Here is a 19449-nt window from a genome sequence, read left to right as displayed (position 1 = left end):
GATTACATTAACTCTGGAGGTAGAAAAGGCATTACTGGGTACAGTGAATAAACCTCCTGGCCCTGATCTTATACCTATAGATCGTCATTGTGCTGATCATACCTATAACCAAAGTCTTCAAAGCAGCAACACAAATCAGTGTTATACCTCCTTCTTGATTTTCAGTGATCCTGATTCCACTCTATAAGACAAACATAAATATTCTGGAAGGTCTATTTAAATTGACTGCAGGGATAGGTGAACGGTAACAACATTCGAGAGATGCACACATCACTTTCAGGGCACAAACTGAAACAATTGTCCAAGTAGGGCAGCTTTATATGATCTGCTTCAAACAAACTATGGTCAAAAAGGCTTCTATATAATTCACACTTGCTGATTTAAGATCTACCTTTGATCTGGTCAATCAAGATAAACCTTGGGCTTTGCTGCAGAAGCTGGTGTTGATGGTTCACTTCTCCTTGAAATAAAGGAACTAAAGTACGGCAATACAGCCAGAATTCTCTAGGGTCTCAATAGCAAAAGCAGTGATAGTTTTGAGATACGCAAAGGAGTCCGACAGGGGTGTGTCTGGCTCTGTTTTTAGGCTGACTTGATGTCTCGAAAATCTAAAGTCACAGTCCTTCTCTCTGCAGTTGGTGCACTTGTATTAACTTGAATTGAAACCGCAAGGCATAGGCTGCTAGGAAGGCATGATATTGGGTCTGTTTGTGTTTATTAGTTGTAAATATAAAACAAAATATGCCCTCGGGTAAAGGAGGAAACAAAGCATCAGTATGTAGTGATAGACTCGCCTAACTGCCACATAATTAGGGAACAAAGAAGGCTTGCTTTAGAAATAGCACAGAGCTTGGTGCAAAATGCCTACTCTGATCCCTCTTATGATGGCCATGTCCCTGTGCTCAAACTTTATTTCTTCAAATCTCATTGAATGAAAGCTCGTGTGAGAGGCCTTGAAGCAACGCTCAGACTGGGCAGACAAGCAAGCAAGCAGTGGGGGCATTGTTCCAAAGGGGCAGCACAGAAACTGGTTAGTTACATCGCTTGCCTGTTTAAGGTCCATTGCCCCAACCCATTCCCTGTCAAGAATGTGCAGTCCTATAAGTGGCAAGTGACAGTGCTGAGGTGCCTCCATGATGTTCGATGTTGGAGCTCTTCTTGGCTCTACACTCTATAGTGGCTTCATTTGCGAAGGTCAGTCGTCCCTCACATTGCGATCTACCATCTTTGAAAAAAAAATAGGCCCAGAGCCTCTTTTGCAGAAGGGCTCACGCTCACTGACCAGGCCTACTTACTGTCACAGGCAGTCTGGTCACTGGTTGCACGTATGTCAAGACTAACACTGCAATCCCAGTCTTCCATGGTCTGTTCCTGTTCTATTTCCCAGAACAAAAGCAGGACTAGCTAAAACAGAGCAGGCAGGCTCCAAAAATATGGGGAACACTCAAATTTAGAGTAAACTACTCCAAGCACACACCTGTGCAGCAGTGAGTCAGAAGACTAGAAATGTTGCTACCAAACTCCTCCCTGCAAGCCAGCCACACTCCCTCCGAACATGCGTCCTTTGGGATGCACATTTGCAGCTTTTACATATTATCAACAATTCACAAGTAACAAGTTGCAACAATACAAACGCTACATCAGATACAGAGCTTTGAACCCTTAATTCAGTGAATTAAATGAAAGCGCATGAGAAGGGCAGTCTTTTCACAAACCACTTTAATTAACTTTTGGCCAGCGAAGAGAGAATGTCTGAGGAGTTCCATCACTCCCACAATTGCAGCTATTGTCCTGCAGGGGTTTGTATTGGGCATTAGAAGAAAGCAAAACTAGAGGATGCCTCCAATGAGTCACGTTAGTTATGTGAGCAATGATCAACACTTTCAGCCTCCCTGAAGCTTCCTGTAAGTTAAAGCATGTACGTTTGGGCTTGATGCAACGAGATAGCATATAGATCGTCAATTACTGCATTGTCCAGCACAGCATCTTCATTTTTACATTGTACTCAAGTGCAGACTTACCGTTAATTAAAAAGAACAAATGCCAGATAGGTTGTGGCTGTCTTAAAGACTTTGGGGGCCGCCTCCCTATTGGGTTTCAGATTATGGGCCTGATTTAGAGTTCAGCACGAGATACTCTGTCACAAACATGACCGATATTTCGTTCGTCTCACTACAAGTGCATTATATCCAATGCCACATGTATTATAGTGGACAGGCTATCCATCACTTTGTAACAGAGTAAACCATTCACCGAACTCTACATCAGGCCCTATGTGGTAAAATGAAAGTTAAAGGCCAACCCAACATAATGCAATTTACAGGTGGTTGCAGACACCCTGCTGTGTCAGGACAACTGTGGGAGAATGAAGTGCAACTGACCTGGCTCTACAGATCCTCTGATCGTACCAATTACGTTATAGATCCTGGTTACTTTGTTGTTGGTGTGCACATGCATTTTGACCTTTCTAAAAAGAAGCGGGAAAAGAAAAAGAGTTATGGCCTGCATTCATTAAAGGGAAGTAAGACACTTGTTTAGGTAGCTCAGGATATCAGTCAAAGGGAAAGTGATTGTTCCATAAAACAAATACAATGTATATAGCCAAAGACAATACATAGGTACGTTGATTTATTACTCTAACTGCTTCGTATAGCTTATTCTGCCAGTTTGCTGGGAATCTGAAGTTTATCATGAAATTTAAGACCTGTTATTCATGTAGTAATCTTACTCAATTCGTGATAACTAGTTGTAAATGTGTTAGAGCAATGAGACATAGGAATAGTATTTAAGTACTAGTTATATAGCCTAAACTAAGCTACAACACTTCAGAAAGCGCAACACTGTTTCAGGTGTTCTTTTAGATGGGATAGCCCGGTGCCCAGTATACAGATCAGACTGTCAACTTATATTCATCCACCCAAGACCAAAACAAGCACTAGCAAAGCCAATAAGTTGCACCAGTGACACTGTGGTGCAGACGTAAATGGCTTTGCCAGTGCTTGTTTTCTTATCCCGATGGTGCAATGCATGAGCATGCATGTCACCCATCATGGAATAGCTTCTCTTAAAGCTTAAGAAAAAGCGTTTAGAGATGGCTTCCTTGCATGCGCACTTATGGTGAACATTTGGATTGGGTATCATTTTAAAAGGCACACCAAGATGACAGTTGTGCGCACACATATGAATGTGCAGTGGCCATCTTGGAATGTAGATTGAAAGTTAAAGAGGGAGCATTCCAAGATGGTAATTGTGTGCATGCACACACTGGTATCTATTCTGAAATGGAACTAAAATCAAAGATGGCCACCCATTGATGCAGCAGCAGGAGCCAGATTGGGCAAAGAGGTAGTGGGGACTAAGGGTAACTTTTAAATAAAGCAGGAGAGGGCATCGAAGGAGGGGAAAGCAAGGAAAACAAGTTAAGACAGAGAGAAAGAAAACAGTCCATCATACACTGCAATGTATGACATCAGCAGTGGAAGGATACAATTCATCCAATCAAAAAATGGTGAGACTGAAATTCTTCTTGGGTGTGACAAACACAAGAATAGGAAGGGCAACCATCAAATCAGGAGCCGAGTACTGAGACAGACAAGGGAAGCCATCAAACTATGAGGAAGGAGCAGACCCAAAGTATATTGTAAGTTTATATTGGATACAAAAAGGTGTCAGCAAAAAGCTAAATCTGTTTGAAAGTGAGGTTTAAAAATGGTTAAACACCAAAAACATAATCAACTTGAATATAATATGAGTTAATATTTGGTGGATGAGAGTTAAATACAGTCTACAACCAAAACCTAAAAAGACAGAAAATAGACCAGCTCAGGTGGTACTTGCCATCTTAATAAACTCACTCATTGCATAATTTCCAACATTAAATTCAGCATTACATCATTTTTATCAATAAAATTATATAACTGATTGTTGCAAACTTACAAAATCACACTTATAAATGAATAAAATGTGAAAATCTAGTATACACTACCCACTATAAAGTTTTACAGTGTTAAACAAGGAGTAATGAATAACATAGAATGCCTCATCAGTAGCATACTAAGAAAGCAATACATCATCCCACCAATATGTCATGCTTTGGATACAGAGTAATTCATTACCAGAAAAGGAATTGTGCCCTCACCAATTACTTTCATCCCGTCCCTCCGCTAGTGTAATGATTGAATCACTCATTGTCTCAGATACTGAGCTATACACTCATTCTGGCCCTCATTATGATTTCGGCGGACGGAAAAGGCCGTCCACCGAAGCCGTGCGGTTAGAAAACCACCAGTGCGGTTTCCTGACCGCAAGGGCTATTACGAGTTTCCCGCTGGGTTGGCGGGTAAAAATCAGCCCACAACATTGATGCCGGCTCATAATAGAACCAAGCAGACAGTGAAAAGAGTGACAGGGCTGGCCATGGGGGCCCCTGCACTTCCCAGGCCCCGGGCCCCTTCACTTCCCATGCCAAGTGCACGGCAGTGCAGTGGCCTCCCTGCACACTGTCTCTGCCATCTTTTACATGGCGGTGCAAACGCCATGTAAAAGCCGGCGGAGAGAGCACTTGTAATACCCAGGACAGTGCTGCCTGCAGCGCTGCCCTGACGAATTAAGACGGTTGGCACCGCCAGGCCATTGGCCAGTAAAAAAGTGCCATTGCTGGCGGTCGGACCGTGGCATGTTTGCCACGGTCATAATATGGAGGCTGGACTTCCACACTGGCGTTGGTCCAACTGCCACCGCTAGTCTGGTGGTCCTAGGACAGTCAGGCTCATAATGAGGGCATCAGTGTCTTTAGTCTATTGTATTATATGCTGTTGACCATCTACCAAGCAGATATTTCAATGAGAAGGAACACCTCAATAGCTATAAGGGAAAGGATTGTGTTGTTGTGTTAATCTGCTTCGCCTAATGGCCTAAGGAATGAGCTTCATGTGAGAAGTGTAAAGTTTAAGGCTTGAAACTACATTAAATATTAAAAGAACCAGAGGTAGAACCAGAGGTAGATGATACTTGAACTCCTGATGGGGCAGTAACAGATTTACCCTGTCAATCAAGAATTACTAAGCCCACAGTAAAAGCAGACCTAGTACATTTCAGCCAGGGACGAAAGAAACTGATAACGCCAAAAAGAACAAGCATTTGCAATGCAACGGGTCTCACGTTTGTTCGCGTTAGAGGTATTAGTGTTGTAAACTCCAAACCGGACTTTTCTTGACACAAACTAATAATGAAAAGTAAAACAGTTTCACATTTGTGAGCCGATGGTCGCCATGAGTGTGAAGGAGACACATAAAAAGGAAAAATGAGTTTGCTCGCAGTAAAACTTATCGACAAAAGTGCAGTTATCCATGTTACCGGCAAAAGTGCAATTATCCAAGTAACCAGCAAAAGTGCAATTATCCATGTAACCAGCAAAATTGCAATTATCCATGTAACAGGGTTGTTGTCATGCAAAGCACTCGACTTCTCCCCAGCGAGATCGCGCTGTGCAGGAAATGAAAAGATAAGGTAGTCCAGAACCCACAGAGCCTTGTATGTTTTCAGTAGTTTACCGGTGCGCTTGAGGAGGGCTAAACACCGGAAGAGGCATGACGTATGCATGCCTTTCACAAATGGAATCAATAAATTTTTTTAAAAAGGCAAGCCCACAAACAAATAAAAGTGACGGGCATGACATGGGGGTGGTTAGAAGGCCACAGAGAGATTACAACATGGTCCAGAGCGCTTGCGCATGCTCAAGCCTAAAAATGGGTCTGATCACAAATGGCAACTGGCATAGGTCCAGTGGCCACTGCCCCATAAAAATACACCGTAATCTATTTCCTACTCTAAGCCAACGACAAGTACAGGTTCCACTTATCTCACTTGAACAAAACAAACATTGTATGTTCAGCCTTCCCAGTCAAAGAACCAGCACAGTGGCCTTACCCTTACCTCAGAAAGTATTTAGGTTCCGTTCACCCAGCTACATCATAATCTGTGCACGAAAAACACACCACAGCCACACAAGTCAGTAGAGTGTCTGCTTTTATGTGCCACACAACACATCAGCCCGCTCAAGGCCTTACCAGCCTGCCTCTCAACTTACCTCCAGCACGAGCTACATCCGACATTACTAACAGACTCATTGATGTCATTACAGCAATCACACAAGCAGCCTTTACTAGCATCCCACTTCACTATGTGCTGCAACAATATTCACCTTTTTGAATTGTACCCAGACTATTTTTTTGCTTTCATTGGACAAGCATTACTGCCAGCTTTGGACAAGGGAATGAAAGGCTACTAGACGCCTCTAAGTGCATGTGATGTAAGCAGCAGTTTCCTTTGTTTTTCGAGCTCTGTCTAGTAGTAGTTGTCAAAGAAAACCTTCAATTTACCCCTAGCAACTCACCCGTCAATTCTGATAAAAGGGAAACACTGCGTATTTTATGATGAAATGCCTGCCAATAGTATACTGGCAATCATGTTTTTTATTGTACTTCCAAGTGGCATTACTCATCACACATGCAATGTTCAAGATGTCAAACATTTCCATGGTGCCAAGTAGCCTAGGTCTCATGCAACTCCACCAGTCAGTGCTGGGATTTAAGCCAATAAGGCATTGACGTTTGAGAATTGTAGGTCCACATTTAGCATTGTAAATTTGAGCTGAAAATACCAGCATCCTACATTCCTGGATATACATTTTCCTTATATTGGTAGAGGGTGTTGCCTCAATGCCCCTACTGAAATATTGAGATTTCTTACAATATCTAATACTTTATCGAATACATGTAAGAAATTAAGTTTGCCAGTTCATTCACGAGGTGGGTGCCGCTTTACAACGTGTGATGATCAGGGATATAAACCCTATGACATGTTCAACAGACTGCCTTTATCATTAGCTAAACCTTGGGCCCAGGTGTACTGGGTGCCTAATAAACAAGCATCTGCAATGCAATGGGTCTCGCTTTTGCTTGGGTTAGAGCTATTGTAGTGGCAAATTCCTAACTGGACTTTTCTTGCCACATAAATTGGACACGGCAGTGTCTAGCGAGATGAAAAACACCTAAAAGAGGAGGAATGTTACCAATAAGCAACACACTTAAACATACCAGCGTGGGCATTTTTTGCAGTAGGAATCAGTAGAAGACATGACAAACATGCTTTCTGCCAGGGGATGTATCTCAGTGGTATGGCCTATGCTTTGCATGGATGAGGCTGAGTTGAGTCCCCGGCATCTCCAGTGCAGGAAACGTTTTGTTACCAAGTTATTTTACGTTTCAAGAGGAGGAGTGCCATTCTCAAAAATGATGACTCCGCTGACGTCAAATGGCATTCTTACCATGCTTACTGCGACATCAGAAACCAGCCCTTCGTGGCTACTCTTGTTTAAAGTGCATGAGCCGTGGTAATCTGCAGCAGAGGGAATGCTCCCCCAACAGGTTTGGAACACTGGTGAACATTCATGTGACTCCAGACCCGTGTGGCCCCCCAGACAATGCAAGAGTGTACACGAATAATACGCACAGAAGATAACTAAATATCTTGCAGTTATAATGTATGATGCTCGTGTAGATGTATGTGCCTTGCGTTTCATGACGTTGGCACTTCCCAGCCATGCATTACACTGTAGAATCCATTGAATTATCATATTTCTAAAAGTATTACTGTCTCCTCCACCCCAAGAGCATCATACTTCTGAAAAGAAGCATTTTTGTTAGCCTCTCGCATATGGCGTTTTATTTAAAAAAATGTATGGAGATTTTGTCAAAAGAATATTTGCAAACAGCAACCTTTTAAAGGTATATTATATAGCAGAAGAGTTCCATGTGTTTTGCTTTTAAGAGTATCCAATCAGAAAATACAAGTTTTCTACATGCATGCAGCAAAAAGCATTTATTAGCATTGCACAAGTGCATTGCTTGTAGCCCCCACCAAAGCGTTCCTTTCGTTGTAGGGTCTTATGGCCTCCGTTGAAGACAGACAAGACAAGCATTTGCAATGCAACAGGTCTTGCGTTTGCTCGAGTTAGAGCTATTCACGTTTTAAACTCCTAACCAGACTTTTCTTGCCACATAAACTGAAAAGTAAAAGAGTTTCACATAAGCGAGCCCACGGCCACCATGAAGCGTGACGGAGACACATAAAAGGAAACAGAAGTTCCCTTGCAGTGAAAAGTATTGGCAAAAGTGCAATTAAACATATAATCGGCAATTACCAATGTAACAAGGTCGATGTCATGCAAAACGCTTGACTACTGCTCAGCGAGATCGCTCTGCCAGTGAAATAAAGAGAAAAAGTAGTCCAGAAACCATACGGAAAACATGGAGCCTCGTATGTTTTCAATAGTTGACGGGTGCGCTCAAGAAGGGCTAAACGCCAGAAAGAGCATGACGTATGCATGCCTTCCACTAATGAAATGAAGCAAATTGGAAAAAGGCATTTTTGAATAATAAAACTACGATATTTCACAAGTTGACATAGGAGAGGGCTAGAGAATTGATCTTCTACCAAAGTAATATTTATTTAAAAAACACTAATTTATTGGTGAGTATGGATTGTTGAATATGCTTCAAAGATGAACTTTCGCTGTATAGGAAAACACAACACTACATAGGGACACTAGGAGACCACTAATTTGGAAGACCCAACTGAACAGGTATTCCTAGAATTATTTTACCACAAATCAAAACATAGATATAAAAGTGGGATTAGGTGTTTTGTGAGAACTTCAGAGGATAGGTTCAGTGCCATCAACCAGTTACTGCTGAGGTAGAACTATAAGCACTGTAAAGCTCAACTGGACTTTGGGAGTTAAGGATAGGAAGAATCTGCCACCTGTTGTTTACCTTTCAGAGGCCTGAGACCTGGCCTATACCCCTCTAGACACACCCCTTGGGAGCGCTTGCTAAAGGACAGACTGGTTGGTTTCCTATTGTCCCAGTCACAAAAAGGTCAAGGAGCACAAGAAAGCCAAGTGACCAGTGTACTGGCCTAGGGTCGGGCCCTGGCTGAAGAGAGTAGTTGAGCTAGGCTTCCAACTGTAGTTTGGGTCCTCATACTCAGAGTTTTTTGCTGAACGAAGAGAAGCTTCAGTGGGACCATACACAGAACATGGAGCTGTACCTAGCTGTCATTTCCAGTCTTGCACTCCAGAAAATGACAAAGTGGCAAATTAGAGAACAAGCAAAGGAGGCAAAGTAAATTTAGTTAAGAGAGTATTTTGGTGGCTACAATTTTCATTTGGACCTTCTCAGAGCATTCTGCACCAAAACTGAAAGCTTCGGCTGGACCATGAAAATGATGTGCCAGGACTGTGGAGCCCACTCAAAGATGTTAAGCTCCAGAACCAGCACAGAAGAATCCAGCAGGAAAGGGTGGCAAGGTACTTTCTGAAGGAAAGCAACTTCAGAGTTACAATTTCCAGTACGTCTCACTTGGACCCTTCAGAGCCAAAACTGAAGTTGCCAGCAAGTTTTTAACTTTGCCATATCTGCCTCATGTAGCCTTTGCCACCACCTACAGGATCTCGCCTTAGCTCTTGCTGGAAAATTTTGAATTTCAAGGGCTAAATGAGAAGGTAACTTCTTCTGTTGATAAGGGGAACTGCAAGGCTTACCAACCAAAGTTCCCTCACAGCCAGCAGTCTGGAACCTGATCACCTATGCCCATAAACGTCCTGTAGAGCGTTGTTTTTTGGAAGCTTTTTCAATTTTCAACTTCAAAAACACTAATCTCCTGATCGCCTTATCCAATTGTGACCATTTTGTGTCATTGTATTGCATTTGTTTTATTCTTACTAAGTCAGTATGGACATTTTACTGTTTGGTATACCAACTTAAATGTTATTTTGATTCTGTTAAAATACTTTGCATGCATTCTCTGGGGTACGACTGATATTTGAGCATAAGCTATGATGCAAGCCTCCTTTTATCTAACAAAACACAACAATATCATTTGGTAGTACCTCTTTCCTAAGCTATCAAACAAGTTGAAATCTGCAGGGACTTATGAATTCAGAATTTACCACTGAAAAATCTAAACTGCACATTTGAACTGACCATAGTAGCAACTCTGGTGGCGGGAGGCCCTGTTAGTAAAACTGCATATTTTACTTTGACAGAACTGGTAAGGCAGCAAAGGTTCTAAAAACGAATGCTCAAATTTAATGGCAATTATTTTTATTTCTATAGTATTCATCTATACCGGACATGATGTTACTGCACCTCCCAGCATCCTTATGTACAGAATGTGACATTACTGGTTTTCAGCCAAACCCATGGTTAAAAGAAAACTCTAGAAACATTGGTGCCATTTCACAACACTCAGCTCTACAGAAGTGACATCACTATAGTTATAAGCATCCATCTCTACACAAAGTGTCTCCGCTGGTTCCAATTTGAAACCTCTTGCCTTCTCTTCTTCAGTAAATTCCTCCACATGTTTCACTACCTTGGCATTTCCAGCTAAGGTTAGACTCAGGCAAAGACATTACCCATTTGGGTCAGTGACTACCAGTGTGGAATAAAATCCCTGTTCCACTGTATCCTCAGTAAGTTTATAGCAGGTAAGCTTCAGTGATGAGGCCTTGACTGATGGATGCAATGACGAAGGTGAGCAGGCATAAAAGAGCTTTTCTAGAGAAGTGTCATCAGGGCAGTGCGCGCTCTATGGGCGACTGGAATGTAAAAACCCAGCACTTCCAAGATAACGTAATTCATGCATAATGCTGATGTGCTGTTGTTTAACCTTTTGCATTGCAGAGTTTAATCCTGAAGACTTATATTCAAGGTGCTTATAAATACTGTTCATTTGCAATGTATTGCTGCAGGCTTTCAGAGTGTGTCAGGGTGTGGTCCCTTTCCAGGGCCTTCTAGAAGCTTCCTCTGCAGCATGACGGTGTGGTTGTGGGCTGGGCCAAGGGAGGCAGCCCAGCTCCACGTGCTCACTATTCAGAGGTCCCGGTGCAGAGCAGCAGCAACTTCCTGAGCTCCTATTACAAAGGACTACTTTGATCTTCCAGGCCTTGCCCTTCACTTTGTTGGTGATTCTTGATTAGGGCAGTAAGGCGGAGGTCGGGCTGTGCCACCTGATGCCGTTCTCGAAGGCTTTCGAGTTCTTGGGCCTAATTTTCATGATAAAAGATTTTACCTTGTGCGTGTGAATATGCACTTGGCTTTTTCTGGCATTTGCATCCTAGCATTCAAATCGGCAAGATGCGCAATTCATTTCTTGTGCTTAACTAGTGATATTCATTGTGCGCTACCATTTCTTGGCATTCAGATGGTGGCATTCGAATCGGCAAGACGTGCAATTCATTTCTTGTACTTAATCCATGTTATTCATTGTGCGCTACCATTTCATGGCATTTACAAGGTGGCATTCGAATCGGCAAGACGCACATTCATTTCTTGTGTTGAACTCGTGATATTCAGTGTGGCTACCATTTCATGGCATTTACAAGGTAGCATTCGAATCTGCAAGACGCACATTCATTTCTTGTGTTGAACTCGTGATATTCAGTGTGGCTACCATTTCATGGCATTTACAAGGTAGCATTCAAATCGGCAAGATGCGCAATTCATTTCTTGTGCTTAATCCGTGTTATTCATTGTGCGCTACCATTTCATGGCATTCACATGGTGGCATTTGAATCGGCAAGACGTGCGATTCATTTCTTGTTTTGAACTCGTGATAGTGTGTACAACCATTTCATGGCAATTCATTGTGCACTACCATTTCATGGCATTTACAAGGTAGCCCTCGAATCGGCAAAACGGGCGATTCATTTCTTGTGCTTAACAATGTGCGCAATTCATGTTTCTGCATTTAAAAACTAAGGGCCTGATTACAACCTTGGAGGACAGTGTTAATCCGTCCCAAAAGTGACGGTAACGTGACAGCTATACCACCAGCTGTATTACGAGTCCAATTATATTCTATGGAACTCGTAATACGGCTGGTGGTATATCCGTCACATTTGGGACAGATTAACACCTCCTCCAAAGTTGTAATAACCCCCTTAGTGTTAGAATTCTAGATGTTACATTATATGTGCATAATAAACCCCTTAATACAGCTCCTATGGTGCTCCAGAAAACGTTCAGATTATTTCCTTGTCCTCATGCAAAAAGATTGTGTTTGATTCTGAAGACATAATTCTAGAGGGTTTTTATGTTTCGAGTCAATGTGTAACAATTCATTAAGAGGTTCTATTGAGAAGTTGTATTAATCATTCTTAATTTCTTCCCAGGTAACTGGACGTCTTGAGGCCTAGGTAATTAGTCCATGCTTAAGTTATCCATGGTTACAATATGACAATGCTTAGAAATCATAGTCTAGTAAAAATTAATATGATATAATTTTGATATTGTGTGTTTTGACCTTCTGCTTCCTACAGGTCTCCTTCCCAGCTGTTCACTACCTAATCCCCTTCTCCCCACTTGGACTCTCTTAGACTCTGTGACATTCTAATCAGAGTATTGGAGCTGTCTTGTGGTGAACATGTAGGGAACATGCGCAGACCCCGAGGATCTGGTGACTCTGACAAGAAGGCTTTGATGAGGGCTGAAAATAAGATATTATTGTTTGAAATGGGGTGTTTGGTTGGCAGTCAGAGTACCCTCTGACCAAGCAAGGACCATCACTCTATTCAGGACAAAGGAGAATCACACTCAGTTCACCCCGCTCACCCCCTTGGTGGCTTGGCACAAACAGGCAGGCTTAACTCAGTGACAATGTGTTAAGTATTTGTACTAACGCACACAGTAATACAGTGACCCACTATAAAATGACAACACAGGTTTAGGAAAAGTAGTAAATATTTTATCTAAATAAACAAGACCAAATACAACAAAAACCCACAATACACATTTAATAATATGAATTTAGCACTTAAAAGCACAAAAAATAGTCCCTAGAGGTACAAAAGCTGCAAATTGGTTTTAAGCGGCATCATGATGGAGTCGTTCGACCCCCAGGTAAAGCACCTTAGCAAACAAGTAAAAAACAGGCAGGTGCACAGAGTCAAGGATCGAGGTGTTGCTGGATCCGATGCAGCATCGGTACCGGTGCTACAAGACAGAAGGACAGAGGCGTCACATAGAGGCATCAAGCATCGGTGTCGGGTCCTGACTGCAGAGCGGTGGAGGTGAATTGGCGTTGGTTGCAAAGTCAGTTTCTTGATTTTGGTGGGTACGAAGTCCAGCCAAGTCACAATGTAGCGGGGCAACCACACGGGGTCGCAATGAAGTCACAGGGCTGCAGCAAAAGAACTGGGTGCAAGACAGACCATAGTGGTCCTGCAGTTCTTGGAAGGACATCAAGGACCCTCCTGACGAACATCGCCCAGGTAAGTAATCCCAATGCGGTCCCAGCTAGAGAAACCCTACAGCTGCAAAACCTGTCTCAGCCAGGTACCCTGCCACAATGTTGTCATATCTGTAAGGCAAAGAGTCCACTGGATAGGACGCAGAGCCGCTCTCCAAAAGAGTAGTGGAACCTGGGTACAGAGGTGCGCCACAGAGGGTATAGGACTACCATATAGTATGTGCATAAACCCGTCAAGTGGCAGGTGATATAGTTCAAGTCTGTATGCTGGATCATCCCACCCCCGGTAAACCATTCTTTCATCAGGACCAGATGCGCCGCCAGATAGTATCCATAAAAGTCTGGACACCAAGGCCTTTGTCAAACGTTGATTACTAGCTGAGGCAAAGGCCACCCGGTGATGTCCATTCGCCCAGATAAGGGATGTTAATTTTGACATGAAAGATTGAAATGTACGTATGTGGAATGTGATGAGGGTAGTTTTCCAAAACAGAGATAACGGGGCAGGAGAACATGGTGGCCGGCGGACAGCAGCAGAGATACTGCTGAGCAGGTTGTGGCACTGGATTGGCTGTGCGATATAGAGATGGAGTGGAGGAGCCTGAATTAAAGTAAAGAGGGCTTCCTATACTTCCCACCCCCCGGTCCTACCTTCTTTTCAGGAGCCTATGCTGCCCCAAGCTCGCGACTGCAAGCGCGTCCCGATGCAAGGAATACGTCGTAATCAATGGATGGGACGACGAGGGAGAGTGGTGGTCAATAGAAGAGAGCCACCCTGGAGGTGAGGATGGTCAGGACCCTCACGTCAACAGGGAGCATTCCTGGCAGAGGCAGCACCATTAGAGGAACGTCGCGAGGCAGGCAGAGAGAGTTGGTTTCAGCAAAGAAGGGAGAAGAGACTCTCTCCTTCCCCTGTATACTGGAGGAGTCTACACTGCCAGATAAGTCAACCACAATTTTTCAGAAGTGGGGAAGAGGGAACACCATCTTGTTGTACTGGGTGAGTTAAAGGGGGTCCTTTACCTTGGCAGACGGTGGAAAGAAAGGGGGAACTCCCCAGTGAAGGGAGTGACTTTGGGTGTCAGGGAGGCATTAGGGAAAATCCTCCCAAAGAATGTAAAACTATTCCAGGTCAAAAGAAATCCCCGACCCGGACAACATCACAGTGGAGAAAGAAAAAGCAGACCTCTCCTGCACAACAGCAGAGAGTTACCCCCTCATTGCGGTCTTAATTTAAAGATTAAAACCTAGTTGATTCTATGGCTACCCCTTCTCCCCCCCCAGTCTTTGTATTGGGTAAAGGGTTGCATTGTAAATGAATATATTTCTAATTTTTCTGACACCTCAGTGCTCTATGGCTGTAGGGGGGGTGGGTCCCAGTTTGCCTGTCCTGGGGGTTCGATGCAGTCATCGGACCTCTTGGTGAAGGGGCCAAGAGATCCTTTGGAATGCCCTATTGAAACTAACTCAGAAAATCCGAATTTGCAGGATCCCTGAGAATGTTCCCTGATGAGATTAATACATTGACCCCTCAAGCAGGGCTCTTTAGAAGCCTTGCTTCACTCCCTAACAAAGGAAGTCAGGCAAGATTTTTTGGTCTCTCAAGCAAATCTGAAGGAGATCCAGGAAGTCTGTCAAGGTTCAGCAAATAAGCTAGATCTATTGACTCAAATAACTCAGGCCTTGGAAACTCAAGTGGAACAGTTAAAAGAAGCCTCGGCAAAGAGTAGGCAGGAAATAGATGAACTGAAGGGCAAGAACAAACAGGGGTCTGAGAGGTTGGAATCCTTAGAGAATAACGCAAGATTGAATAATATATAATATCAAGATAATGAATGTCGCTCGGAAGGGAAAGAAGGTGAAGATATTAAGGCATTTGTGATAGATCTTCTGATACAGAGCAGGGCATGGGAAGGGGCAGAGGCGGTACTAAGTAGCGATATACAGCGCGTGCATCGAGACCCTTTCCGGAAAATGGCAAATAGAACCAAACCTAGGAGGATCCTGGTGAATGTTCTTACTTATACAGTTAAAGAAAGGATTTTGTCAAGAGCTCTAAAAACAGGAACATTAAGTGCGAAAGACTGCTCCTTTGAGATTAGATCCGACGTCTCCTGTATTACTTCGAATTGACAGTTGGAGTTGGGCAACAGGATGGAGGATTTAAAAAAAGTAGGAGCCACGGTTCAACTGAAATTCCCCTCAACCTCGAGAGTGATGAGGAATAATAAAATGTATAACTTAAGAGTTGGTCAGGAACCAGACGCTCTCTTTGACAAATTTAGGGATGTTTAGTGTGGGGTTGAGGTTGCCCCTATTTTTATCTATTTTTCTCTTTGCCCCCTAAGTCTGTTTAATCTGTCAAAATGATTCTCCACTCTACTCTCTTTTCTCTTTTCTGTTTTCTTTTTCTTTTTCTTTGTTTAATATGTATTAGCCCAACAGCAACAAATGGCTTAGTAGCCAGTCTGAAGATGGGTGGGGTTCTCCAGGGAGGGGGATCTAGAGGAATAAGGGGATGGGAGAGGTAGTACTTGGGAGAAAGGGTTGGGGTTAAGGAAGAAAAAATATGTGTACCTCACATGCCCGATTGGTAGCATTCTTTTTTAAGGAGCCTGCAAAGATAAATAAAGGTAGCAAGAATGGTCGGTAGCAGGGTTCAGCTTCTCTCCTGGAATGTGAATGGTCTTCGGGTTAAGTCTAGAAGGGACTATATTCTTCAGTATATTAGGGCTTCTCCGGCTCATATTGTAATGTTGAAGGAGTCTCATCTTGCAGCTACAGAGGCTCGTGATATCTTCAAATCTCAGAGATGGGTGAAACATATGGTTTGTTCAGACATTACATTCTAAGGGAGTTCTGATTTTGGTTAAAGGCCAGTTAAACGCCTCAATGTTGAGTCATAAAGTGGATGTGACAGGCAGATGGGTTATGGCAGACATTAGATTCAATGAAAATATCTATAAATTTGTCTGTTATTATGGCCCAAACTTGGATGATTTAAGACCACTACAGGATTTATGTTTCAAATTGTTAGATGCCCAGTATCCAATTATAATGTCAGGCAATTTTAATGTGATGTTAAATTACCTATTAGATAAATCAACTGGAAGTAGATCGTTAGGAAGTCAAAAGTCCCAAGCATATATTAAGACAATAATGAAACTATTTTGGGTTTTACCTATCATAATAAGAAATATAAACATCATTCAAGGATAGACTACTTTTTAGTAGGTAGTTCACTTAAAAAGGCCATCCTGGACATTCAGCATATCCCAGCACATTTGTCGGACCATGCTGCAGTGATCTTAACATTGGAGAGTGCAGCAGAGTGCCATTTGAGAAGATGGACGTTGGATCGATCACTTTTAAATGATTCTACAGTGGTGGATCATTTGGAAAGTGAAACTAAGTCTTTTTTTTAGTTTAATATGAACTCGGCGGCTCCCCATGTGGTCTAGGACTCTCATAAGGCTTTTTTTAAGGGGGATTTTGATTAGTAGCTCTGCTCGGTAAAATAGAGATAATAACAAGGAAATACAGAGTTTTGAAAGGATATAGCTTGTTTAGAACTAAGGTTGGGGACATTACAGAGGGAAGGGAAGAATGAAGCATCTACACGGCTTGAATTGTTATCTAAACGGACTTCGTTGGTAGCCGTGATAGAAGCTAGAGTGAAAGAAAGGTGGGAGGCAAGTAAACTGGCACAGTTTGAGTATGGTGAAAGTGCGGGGAAGATGTTGGCATGGAAGGTTAAGTCAGATCTTGTAAGAAATTAGGTAGTAGAGATAAGGGGTGTTACTACTGGGGAGATTCTGAGAGAGGCTTCTGAGGTGCAGAATACATTTGTGAGTTTCTTTGAGTCTTTGTATACAGAAGGTTTACCTAGTACACCCCGGGACAAGCTGCAAGGCTTGGAGGATTTACAGTTGGGAAAACTTCACGATGAAGGCAAGGTATCCCTGGAGGAGGAGATTCTATTGGCGGAGTTAGCTCAGGTTATTTCTAAAGGTAAAATGGGGAAGGCAGCAGGGCCCGGTGGCTTACCAATTGAATTTCATTTAAAAATGAAAGCAGTGTTAAATCCGGTTTTAATAAAACTTTTTAATGTTATTCTCAAGGGAGAGAGCCCCTCTTGAAAAATCTTGGAATTAAGTGGTGATTACCCTTATTTTGAAACCAGGCAAGGACCCCTTATCTTGTGAATCATATAGACCAATCTCCCTGTTAAATAATGATTATAAATTAATTACTAGTATACTGGCTAATAGGTTGAGCATGGTAATGGGGGGATTGATTCAGGATGATCAGAAGGGCTTCTTAAAGGTAGATCTAAGCATGCAATTTACAGTTGGCAGTTATAACATTAGATGCTACTAAAGCGTTTCATAGAGTAAATTGGAAATATCTAAATTCTAACCTAGAACATCTTATTTTAGGAGTGAACTTCCGTGGGGTTTTGGAAAGTATTTATAAAACTCCATCAGCCAGACTATTGTTAAATGGTAACATAACTACGCCTTTCCGTATTACAAGGGGAACTAGGCAGGGCTGCCCCCTCTCCCCACTATTATTAAACCATTGGCTCTTATGATTAAAAAAATATTCTCTGATTAAGCCATTTACTTATATGGGTTGGGAGAAGAAAATGTCCTTATACGTGGATGATATTATGATTTTTACTGAAAACTTGCCTTCTGCGCTAGAAAGATTCGAGTCTTTGACAGTAGACTCTGGACAGGTGTCAGGGTATGCTGTGAATATGACTAAAACAGAAATCATGACATGGAATATGAATGAAAAACAACACAGATTACTTAAAAAAATAGATTAAATATTTGGGCATGAAGATCTGTAATAACTTCGAGGATATTCCAGTAGAAAATCTAAAATGTGTGGCGCGAGAGATAAACAAACTCTTGCTGATTTGGTCACATCTACCTTTGACCTTATATGGAAGAGTAAATTTTATAAAAATGTCTATTCTTCCCAAGTTTCGTTTTCTTTTTAATATGATCCCGTTACATTTTAAGAAAAAAGAAATACAAAAACTTCAGGCAAGAATTGATAGTTTTATTTGGTCTTCTCAGGGGATTAGGATCGCAAGAAAGAAACTTAGAAGGAAATATGATAAAGGAGGGATAGCGTTGCCTGATATCCATTTATATGCTTGGGCCTTCCAGTTAAAAAATGCAAAATATTTACTATCAGGGAAGGAGGATAGTCACCTGACGGGGGTCATGTTAAAATGTGAGGGGGGAGATGGACTAAAATTTATGTACAAATTTGGTCATCCTAAATTTTACAAAAGAGTAAGATTGAAAACGATACAAGTGGGCGCTTTACTGTGGGCACAGATAAGGAATATTACAAACGTATCTTATTATAATGCTTATGCTCCTATGTGGGGCTCCCCATGCCCTGCAGATTGCCTTAAGGATTCCTTATCGCGACCTTTGAAGGAGGTAGGCATTGTGGAGTGGGGCCAGGTATTTCAAGAAGGGAAATTAAAATCTTGGGAGGAACTCGCGATAGTGACAAGGCGCTTATTATCTAGGTTTAAGTATTATCAATTACAAAGTTGGGCTCATTCACTCTGAGAAATAGGAACTGATACGAATGAACTAGAGGAGTTACTGATTAATGGTCCACTTGGTAGGAAAGAAGTAGCAATCTATTATAGATTATTTTTAGATAGTTTGGATCAGGATCAGGACTTTCCCGGTTCCTTATGGGATGATTTGGCCCAGAGCGAAGAGATCTCCAGACTGTGGTCAAAGTCTTGGCAGCTCCTTTATCAGGTGGTGAAGCCTGCGTTCCTGAGAAAGAACCACCTTTTTGTGCTACATAAGGTATACTAGACTCCAAAGAAAATAGCTAAATTCAGCTCAAAAGAGGATGCAGCTTGTAGGAAATGTGGTCAGGCTGGGGCTGATGATGTCCACATGTTTTTGTTCTGCCCTCAGATTTTGGGTTTCTGGGCAGAGGTTTTCGAAATTTTAGGTAAAGTATTACAGCTACATTTAAGGTGTACCCAGTACTAATTCTGTTTGGCTGGTCCCCCGAGATACATCAATTGTCTGGTTATAATAGAAATGTATTGTTCTATCTGATATTGTTGGGTAGGCAGGAGAT

The 19449-nt window shown here is 42.3% G+C and overlaps 1 protein-coding gene across 1 annotated transcript in view; it reads right to left on the bottom strand.

Annotated features, from left to right (window-relative positions):
* Positions 1-19449, bottom strand: part of LOC138249851 (N-acetylated-alpha-linked acidic dipeptidase 2-like) — a 700770-nt gene that overhangs the window by 307194 nt on the left and 374127 nt on the right. Inside the window, exon 10 of the mRNA XM_069204013.1 lies at positions 2382-2467. Within this exon, the coding sequence (XP_069060114.1) occupies positions 2382-2467 (86 nt within the window). The remainder of the gene's footprint in view (positions 1-2381; positions 2468-19449) is intronic.

This window comes from Pleurodeles waltl, chromosome 8 (genome assembly GCF_031143425.1).
Source record: "Pleurodeles waltl isolate 20211129_DDA chromosome 8, aPleWal1.hap1.20221129, whole genome shotgun sequence".
NCBI lineage: Eukaryota > Metazoa > Chordata > Amphibia > Caudata > Salamandridae > Pleurodeles > Pleurodeles waltl.
This window is presented reverse-complemented; position numbering and strand designations above follow the sequence as displayed.